Source organism: Medicago truncatula, chromosome 6, assembly GCF_003473485.1.
Source record: "Medicago truncatula cultivar Jemalong A17 chromosome 6, MtrunA17r5.0-ANR, whole genome shotgun sequence".
In the NCBI taxonomy this organism is placed as follows: domain Eukaryota; kingdom Viridiplantae; phylum Streptophyta; class Magnoliopsida; order Fabales; family Fabaceae; genus Medicago; species Medicago truncatula.
The window spans coordinates 1,033,937-1,044,584 of NC_053047.1; the positions used below are offsets into that span (position 1 = coordinate 1,033,937).

The 10,648-nt window shown below is 29.5% G+C and overlaps 1 protein-coding gene across 1 annotated transcript; it reads right to left on the reverse strand.

The window, feature by feature from the left end:
- Window positions 1–3,139: 3,139 nt before the first annotated feature.
- On the reverse strand, window positions 3,140–8,729 carry LOC25497039 (uncharacterized). Its single transcript, XM_013596011.3, has 3 exons — window positions 8,576–8,729; window positions 4,999–5,059; window positions 3,140–3,677 (listed from the first exon to the last, which is right to left on the reverse strand). Exon 3 carries the CDS (start codon window positions 3,649–3,651, stop codon window positions 3,160–3,162), a length of 492 nt encoding a protein of 163 aa, XP_013451465.1. The 5' UTR covers window positions 3,652–3,677; window positions 4,999–5,059; window positions 8,576–8,729; the 3' UTR covers window positions 3,140–3,159.
- Window positions 8,730–10,648: the final 1,919 nt, after the last annotated feature.

Here is a 10,648-nt window from a genome sequence, read left to right on the forward strand (position 1 = left end):
AGTTTCGATCTCCTTATTTTTAATAGTGGAATTTCGGTCCTTCACTTAAGCCTAAAAAAAATTAACAATCCAATTTGAAGGGGAGGCAATAAAGTAAGAAAAATGAGATGAAAATGAATAGTTACAAAATGATGTGTTAAATTGAGTCATAACTAATCATATAAATCAAAAGAAGATCAATAGAAATGATACAAGATGTGTTTTTTTTTACAAAAGAAATGATACAAGATGTTGAGAGTGAACAAAACTACATTTAAGGCCAATTTTAAAATCAGAATCATTTTTTACTACTCTCAAATGACAGGGTCATAATTGTCCAACCACTGCAATTTTAGAGGGAAGTAGTGGTTTATTCAAAATTGAGTTCTCAACGTTTTGTTTAAATTGTAATACACGGGACCCCAAAATGAGGTGTCGTTTTGCATTAAAACGGCGGGGACCTCTTCTATGGCATGGAAATTTGTAAACAATAATTGTTCAATTACGTGTCGTTTCGTTAATTCGTTGAATAAAAAATGGTGGTATTTCATATGGGAGAGTATAAAATCTTCCCACCATGGGACAATTCACTTTAACTATTAGGATTAATGGAAGAACACAATCTTATCATACATTTCCAACACTATATTATTTTCTAATACCTTCCACCACCCTTCTCTCTCCTTCCTCACTACTACAAGCAACATCAAACAACAATAAATACATTGTTTTATAAAAAAAAACCTGCAACGCAAAATTAAAAAGTTTGGAGAAGGTGGGATCGAGCCACCATTTGAATAGGTTCATAGTGTTCATCTTACCCATCTTTTCTGCAATAACAATTAAGGTTTTGAATATCAATTGCTAAAATTAATTAAAAAGTTAAATGAACACCATTTTAAGTATATCCAGTTTACTTGCACACCTCTAATTTTAACTACTGTTAAAGTCTTCCTTTACTTGTTGTTTATTGAATTCAAGGGTTCAGCTTTGAAGCTTTACTGGTAAATCATTTCCATATCAATTGTTGGCATGTTCTTTTTCTGGCAATTTTTTTTCCCATGAGAAATGTCACCATCAAAAATTGTTGTTTCATTGTATGGTTGGGACTTGGGTCATGTGTGAGTGGACTATGGTATGTATGGCTCCAAATCTACAAACATGTGTGTATGGTTTTTGTACTTGACTTGTCTTAAGATTATGTAACATTTTAAAAGATTGACATCTTTTAATAGACATTCTTTCAATTGAGAGTCGAGAATCAAAATATAACGGGACTATGAACGAAACTGCAATATTTGTACGTGATTATCCTTGTGTTTTATAGAAAATTCATTTGAACCACACTTAATAATTTCAGTGATAATTTTTATTTCTATTTTGAACCCCATTTCATGATTTATTTCTTCTCCTGTTTTGCAATTTAATTTTTTTATATCATTTGTATTTGTGAAGCACTGCTCTACGCATTCAAATTTCAAACACTATTTTACATTTGGGGCGTGTTTGTATTGGTTCATTTGAGTCTTTTAACTCGCACACATACTTGTGAGATTATTTGGGAGGGTTTTGGAAACAACTTATAACATGTCTATAAGTTGTTTTTAGCTTATTTCCATACATTATATAACTTTTATGAGAACAATTTAGCTTCAATTTTTCATTTGTGACACAAATAGTTTATACCAAACTACCGGTTATAACACTTATATGATAGGCATTTATGAAGTGTGAGTAGGAAATTGTGTTCTTGTATGCTTGACATTAGTTTCGTTGGTACTTTGAAATTCAAAATTATGAGGGAGTATCGGAAGGAATATGATGAGATGTCTAATGTCTGTTTAGATTGGCGGTGAGATTATTGAACTCAAACTGACAATGTGCTTTTGTTGAAGCTCTTGTCAAAATTGAATGGTCCATAACGATTCTGTCAAACTCATTTTGTCAATCCAAAAGACACATTAAATCATAAAAAATTGCCGAAGTGACTTTGATACGTGCACATTTAGACACACATATGATTATGAGATCATCGCTGAAAAAATCCTTCACATGCTCCATCTAGATCTAAGGGATCCAGTTCCAGGACATGGTTCAACTACAATCTCAAACCACAAAAGATTCAAGAAAGTAGCAACAGTGGTGAGAGTTGCAGTGTTTGCATATTTTTATGTTTCTTTAAGAACAAGAAAACCTCCTTGTATGCTCCAAGTTCACCTCGAGATTTGTATGATCCATACAATGTAGTTAAAATTGTTGTTTCAAGCTACAACATTGGAAGCTTATCAGAAAAGACCGAGACTAGTTCTCTAAGTTTAAGTGATGAAACTCAAAATTATCTCCTGATTGAGGCTGGTAACGGTGTTATATCCGTGCAAGTACTATGCAAGGTTACCAAAGATTTTGCATTGGAAATGAGCTAGGCCGTCGTGGATTTGGAACTGCTAGAGCGATGGATATCTTCACGGTCTTGCTCGCGAGACCTTTATTCACAGAGATCTTATGTCTTCTAATAATGTTCTACTAGGTGGTGGACATGTTCATGCAAAAGTTTCGGATTTTGGTCTTGTGAAACTTGTCCCGGATGGTGGAAAATATTCAGCAACAAAATATGCAGGTATGACCCTGCTCTAAATCTTCTCTTAATTCTAAGGTCTAAATATGAAATAATCGTAGAAATTGAGCATTGACAACAATTAGATAAAGCATGACACCCTTTTGAATGTGTAAATTACAAACTATAAGTATGTAGTAGCATGTTAAATATACTAATATAAACCAAGTTTATTGTATACTCGCCTTAGTTTGATTCAATGCAGTAGCACTTATATTGTCACCTTTTATCTAAATTTCCATGAAAAAAAAATTGTACACTTAAAAAAAAACAACGTATTGACAAAGTATAATAGCCATGTCCTAAATTTAATTCAAGTAGAGTGTCCCAATCTACCCAAATCACCATCTCCATTGACACCCAAAAAAATAATATAGAGTTTAATTTATATACATTGTCAATGTAATTGTTTTTACACCATCTACAAATCATGATTAATCAAATGAATAATTTCAATAGTAGTTTAAGATTTTAAATAATGTTAAATATTTTTAATGATCTGACAATTATGATTAATTGACAGTATTTTTACACTGAGAGTGTATATGAATTAAATCCTGATCAAATTAATCACTTGATAATGAAACTCTACCAAAATCTAAATGACCAATTTGATACAACTCATGCCAAACCTTCTCAGCTTCAAATCCAACATTAACATTGACAATATCAATTGGTGATTCTGGCCAATCCATCTTCATATCAATTTCTTTATTCCTTTCCAACACAATATCTTTATGCCCCTTTTTGCAACCACTTTTCTTCTTATTCTTTTTCTTGTTCCCTAACCCTAAACATTTCCTTCCTATAACCCAAGGTGCCTTTATAAAAGCCAAAGCAAAACAATGTAACACAACACAAGGACAACAACATAGTGCAACACAATCAGCTATTAATCCTGTTGTGCATGATTTACAATACTTGCCGGAACACTCTATAATATCCCCTTCGCCATCGTCCACGGCGGCGAATCTCTTGTTGCTGAGTCCATTTCTTTTGCTACAACTCTTATGTGGTGTAGTTTTGCTACTTGAAACTCCATTTGGATTCTCATCCATTTGATGATACCTTATTTTTGTTGACTCTGCAAATTTATTTGTGGCAAGAATATGCTTAGAGTCAAACTACTTACCTTATAAGTCACCTAAAAATAATTTTTATTTATAATGTAAATGGTTTTGATTTTGATAAGTTTATCATGTCATTCAACAAATAACCCACAAGAGAAGCATCTAATTAATTAATAAGTTTCATAGTCAAACTCATTAAATTTATAAAATTAAATAATATAGCATAACAATTTTAAAATATATGTAATATATTGAATTAAAATTTTCGTGTGCTTATATAAACTAAAAAAAACAAGCTTAAAACAAGCGTTTTCAATCAACTTGGGCTGGGTCTATAGAATTGATCAGCATAACGAACCATAGCTCGAAGCATGACCGAAAGGTATGCTCATATTTAATACCGAACAATGCCTCAGATATAATTACATTGGTGGTGGGGAGAAGCTAGGAAAAAATACACATTTTCACATAGAAATTGAAATAAAATTCGATCAAACATCATTTTTGTGCAAAATAATTGTTGAGTTTAGTGGATATACACTAATAAGATCAAAATATTTTATGGAGTCATTCAATCTTATCTAATTATAATTTAACTATGATAAATTAGTTACTAAAATATCCCAAATATTCATTAAAGTAAACATTTCGGTTCTTCTAAAAAAAATATTGATGAATATCTTTATCTTTTTTGTTAAAACATCATTGGCTCTCTTAAATCTGTATCACTCCCTCCGACCCTAATTACAAGACAACTAATAAAAAAAGTTTGTCCTTAAAATAAAACCATCAAAAGTATTTTGTGTTTTGTCTTGGATTAGATATAGGATTCTAAAAGAATTAATTTCAGCTGGTACAAAGAAATAATATTTGTACCAAAAAAAGAATTAATTTTCCTTTAAAAGAATTATTTTTTGTGCCTATTTAAATAATCAAATTCAAACAAGTCAGAAGAAACGGCTACAGGTATAAACTCGTTTTTTTCCTTTCCCTATTTTGACTCGTTTAAGGTTATCTTGCAAACAAATTAATATTTTACAAAATAAAAATATAAAATTATAACAAAAAAAAAATATAGCCGTTATTGACCAAAAAAAAAAAATATAGCCGTTGGTGAATCCACAAAAAAACTTATCTAAAACTCATATACATTAGGGACATGTTTGGATTTCCATTGCAAAAGGTACACTTAACACAGACAATTTAGTGATGACTATAGGTTAAAGATTTTGCTCATTTTGATGGCTTTCAATCATGGTGTTAATTAAATTCAAGATAAGGAATTATGTATTAATTTGTTATAAATTCATAAATCACAAAAGTACGTAAAATAACCTGATAAGCAATTGCGATTTTATCCGATTTGATTTTAGTTTCCTGGCCGCCTCTGGAAAATCTGACAAAGTTGCAAGTGATCAATATATCAAGAGTAGAGAGAGATAGACAAATAGACATAAGGTGATGGAGAGTAAGATAGTAAATACAAAGTGGTGACATAAGGTATAGAGCTTAAAATGTTTTTACCTAAAGTTTGATGAATTATCAAAGTAGGGAGCCAAGTTTATGAGTGTGAAGAGGTTTCCAATTCCTAAAGTATGTTACTTAATTTCATATGAAGAATTGTGGAGGGTTGATTATTCTTTTGATTTGATAAATACTAAAAAGCACGAGTTTCTTGACAAATTAATAAAACAAGCACACGAGTTCAACTCTCACACACCACACCCTTAAATTTGAATTTATATTATAGTTGAATTAAATAATGTGTTTTTTTTTATGAGATTAAATTAATTTGAAATTTAAAATTAGTTATTAATTTTACTTTACTATCTATAAGAATATCAAACAACGTAACTTGACAAAATTTATGTCCACAACATCAACAATAATCAAGTTTTATCCACTACCGTAGAGTCGATTACCTAGATCAAACAACATCATAATATGTTTTATCTATTAGATAATCATTTATTGAACTCGTGTTGTTGGGTCTTTTAGATTTATAAGTTAATGTTTTAACCCTTTTAGATTTCACTGTATATTCGATTGTAAACTTTATTTTGATAAGTCATGTTATTGGTATTAATGAAACCGTAGCCGCACTTATCTTGATAATCTCTCTTTTGTCAGATACTATCATATATCATATCATTTTTCAACTCAATTATGTCAGAATCTTTTTTATATAGTTTCTTTTACACTTTTTTTAAATGAGCTTATCCCACATATGTATTAGAAATGATACCTTAGGATAGATGTAAAGTTAAGCAAATAGCTTCTATCCCAAGAATAGAGGACTGTGTTGTATACATCTAAACCTAAGTTACTTCTCCAGAAGAGGAATCTTGAAACTCAACTCTCTTCCACTACATTTAGTAATTTGACTATTATCAATTTGATTAACTTTATCCATTACATTATTTATATGTATTCTCTCTACATGATCAAACGATCTAAATCAAATTTTCACATTATTATATTATATATGATAAGTGTTACCTCATCGCTCTCTAATATTTTCATTTATGTTAAAAACATGAAAACTTCACACATAACACAATTTTTATAGACAAGTGTTGGTAAATAATTGCTTATATTGGTTTTCAAGATCTAAAAGTTCACCAACCAAACTAGCAATTTGATTCTTCCTGCTTAATTTCACATTCAAGACCTACTTATGTCAATTTTCAATTTAATTATTAAAAAGAAAATTTATATGTATAAAAAGATATAATAAATAATATGAGTATGACAAAAACTAATTCTAAAATAACAAAATATCAAAAGGGTTATATTATTATTCACAACCAATTGAAATTGAATGTGAATGGAATTGACAGAGAAAAAGTAAATTCCCATCAATGGCCAAATTCTTTGAAACATCATCCACCAGTCAGTCACTATTTTTACTTTGAGATGGGAATCTCAGTGCTAATGGAAAAGTCATGCCCCACATATATACGGTATCTACATGGTACAAATTAAAGGATTCCATTGGGAGAAAAATAAAGCAAGTGCTTTTAGAAAAATATTATGAAATAAATATAATGATTAAAGAAACTCTATATTCTAAAAAAATTACTTGGAGAATGTGATATTTTGGTAATTTAAGACTAGTTTTTCACATGACAAAACACTATAATTGTGCTGCTCCACATGGTTTCTTCAAAAACAAAGATAAATAATAAGAATGATTTCTTGTTAGTTACTACTCAAATATATTAATGTTAGGGCTCATTCTCCAAGAGATTAGCCAATAAAAATGAGAATCAAAACTGAAAGAGAAAGAGAAAACAGATCTACTAGTACTATTGGTGCTGCTAAGTTAATTTCTTTTTTTTTGAAAGAATGCTGCTATGTAAATATAATAATTTATATTATTTATGATGTTTCACTTAATTATTTCTTCATATATTTATATATTCCTTAGACTAAAAAAAATGGTGCAATTGGTCCTATAGTTAAGTTTCAAGAGTTAACAATGAAACTCACAAACGCTAAATGAAAAAAATAGGTGTAATGCAAGTTCGGTGTAATATATCAAATGTCTCTACATACTTTTTTTATCATTCCATACTTTCATGATTGTAGTATTATGGAAAATTCGTCTTTCTAATCTCTACTCTATACTAGGTTGAATAGTTCTACTTGTTTGAATTAAATGTTAAGAAGTTAGAAGTAGAGTTCAAGTCTTGACGTAGAGAAGAAAAAAAGATCATAACAATATCATATCATATTAACATTTGTCTTTAAAAATAAAAACACTACTCTATACACTCTTCTTTTATCATCACAAAAATTATGAATAAAGGTAATTATAAATGTCACACCATAATACATTCTTTTGCAATGGCTATCAATTCTCTATGTATAGTTTTTCAGATCAAGAACTTTTTAATAACTTGTACGAACTTTCTTTTAATATTTTACTGTGGGGTGTGTGAGTATCTAGCTATAGCTTTACTATAAAGAAAAAGATACCATGTTTTCACTAAAGTTTTCGATAGTCACACTTTCAAATAAAAAATATATCTAAACACACTTGTATATATTTAAAAAATTAAAACAAAAATAATTTATTGACATCAATTTTTAATTTTATAATTTTTTTAAAATTTCTTTATCTATGTATATGTATCCAAATATATTTTTATTTGAAAGTCTTATTCACTTTTGAATGTCTAGTGTAATTTTCTACGATAAATTTAAGGTGGCAAGATAGTGCTGAGTATAATGTATAAAATACCTTAGACTAAAAATACTTATAAATATATTTACATTTATCCATCTCTAATGGTACTAATGGTATTAGTGATGTTTGAATCTGGAACCTTTGGACTTAAGATTTTTCCCTTTATCATTTGACCAAATTTTTAGAGTTATGATCATAAGATTTACATACATCTTATATCTATGATCATTTTGTTGCATATTTCCTTTTGAAGTTGTATGCAAATTAAAGGTGCTAAAGTGAGTCTAAGATTCACTTCTACCATATCTCACAGTCATATTAGGGGTCATCCATTGCTCTTAAACAAGCAAATTTATTAATCAAAACAAAATTAATGATCTAATTAAACCAAAAACAGGAAATAAAAACATTGTTAAGGTTGAAGGATAGTAGTAAATAGCTTAGCTAGTAGATATGTAAAAATGCATCAAATTGATGAAGATCCAAAATGCAATTAAGATCCACTTTCAAAGTTTAATATTGAATGAATAGATTTCAACAAAAAAAAAATACATTATATCATAAATATAAATTGCATGCATTATATTCTTATTGTCAATTTTGAAGCTCAAATTAAGGTCAAGACCGTAGTATAGAACTTATAAAACAAAGTGCATTAATCTAATAATGTACATATTACATTGACTGAAGAAAAAAAGAGAGCTTAAGAGAGTAAGTTACCTTAGAGTAAGAGTGAAGCTTCAAAATTTAAAACTCCAAAGAATTGTTTCTGATTATAAGATTCATCTCTCTTAATCTCTTGGTGTTGTAAATTGTAGTGGCAATTGCAATCACAAACTTGATCTGATATATAAGAAAAACCCATTTGAGGAATCTCTCCCTCTCTCTCTGTGCCTATCTGCAAGCTTTATAGTAGTTTATTTTTATCATAGTTTGCATAACTTTATTATTTAAAAACTAGACCATTATATATTATAATAATAAGCCTAAGAGCTTAGGGTAAGAGTATATTATATTACTATATACTATGGATTTGCGTGGCAGCAAATTTCACGCAGGAAAAATATCGGTGACTATTTTCTCCACAAAATAAAAGGATATTGGTGGTTGTTGAATTAAGATCAGACGGTCTATACATCAAGTTCGTTATTTTAGTTTAGGTCTTGTTTCAATGTTTATTGATTTGTTGACTGCGTGAATGCATGAATTTGTGACCATGGCAAAGAGCTTGGGGACGGTATATTATGTTACTTACTATGGATTTGCTTGGTAGTAAATTTCACGAATTCATGCAGTAAAAACATCGGTGATTTTTTCTCCAAAAAATTAAAGGACATCGGTGGTTGTTGAATTAAGATCGAACAGTCTATACATCAAGTTTGTTATTTTAGTTTAGGTATCGTTTCAACGTTCGCTGATTTGTTGACTGCGTGAATGTATGAATTTGTGACTATGGCAAATTCAAATCAATATTATATAGTATATACTAGTTAACAAATACACTAGTGTAGAAAAACTGTCTGAGAGAGATCACAAGCAAGGAAAAGGGTGTGTGGTGAAGAGTTCCAATGAGAGGGAATATTGGAAAATGTTGCTGTTTTTCTTAGCTCTTTTTCCACTTAGTCTGACCATATCGTATGTTTGATTTTGTTAATTAAATCTGACCTGAGCAATATTCAGGCACGTGAGAGGCAGAGGGCACGTGCATCCACATTGGTCTATGCATTTCTTTAAAATTAAAAGGGCTTGATTAGCAAAAGTGACTCAAGTCAAATGTGTTTCAAAAAAAGTTCTGAAATCGCGATTACCACTGTGACATTTGGCATTTTTTTAGTATCCGTAACTGCGGTTAAGTCTTTATTAACATATTTTGAACTTATTTTGATTGTATGTAGTTGAAATTGCATTACTTCACGCAATTGAAGTATTGGTAGTTGTTAAATCAAGATCATATGATACATAAAATTGGCCGATATTTAAAAAAAACAAGCTTAAAATCAAACAATTCAACCTTGATCTACAACTTGTCGAATGACAACATAAATGAATGAGATTATGATTGTATGCAATCCAAAACACTCGTATTAATCACATTTGATTGCATTTCCATGCAATATAAAAATCACAATGCTAACGCAACTACGATTAACAATTTTGAAGAAGAATGGAAAGGTTAAGAGAAATATAACTATACAAGGATATCACGTGTATTTTTTAATGAATGATTTAATCGTAGCCCTCTGTATTAATCCATTGGACAATATTTATTTAATCCTCTTATCTCTCACAATAAATTAACACTTCAATAAATCTTTAAAATATCTCTCACAATAAATTAACACTTCTATAAATCTTTAAAAAAATTCAAAAAATAATAATTTTAGGATGACCAAAACCAAAAGTTTGTATATTTTAGAAGGATCATTATTTATTTAACGCTTTGAAAAAACAAAAGGTTATCCTAAAAATTATACATATATCATTACTCTTTAAAATTTTGGTCGGAGGTGTCAAAGTACAAGATGAATACATGTGCATATGTTGTATTTGGTAAGGAGAGCAAACTATTTTATTTTAGTTCATACATGAATGAGGGGAAGTAACTGGAAAGTAAATTGGGAAAGATTAGGATAAGAGATTGATTTGATTTAGTTTATTCTAAAGAGAGATTTGGACGGTTTGAAAGTTAATATGTTCAAAACCTTTACTTTGCATAAACTAAATAACTTTATGTTATGATGATGATACTAAGTTTTTCAAGGAAAAGGAGTCAGTTTGGATTTGGAGTACTGT

What these genes read in the sequence shown, in the direction of transcription:
- LOC25497039 (XM_013596011.3), bottom strand. Translation starts at nt 3,651, where the DNA reads ATGGATGAGAATCCAAATGGAGTTTCAAGTAGCAAAACTACACCACAT.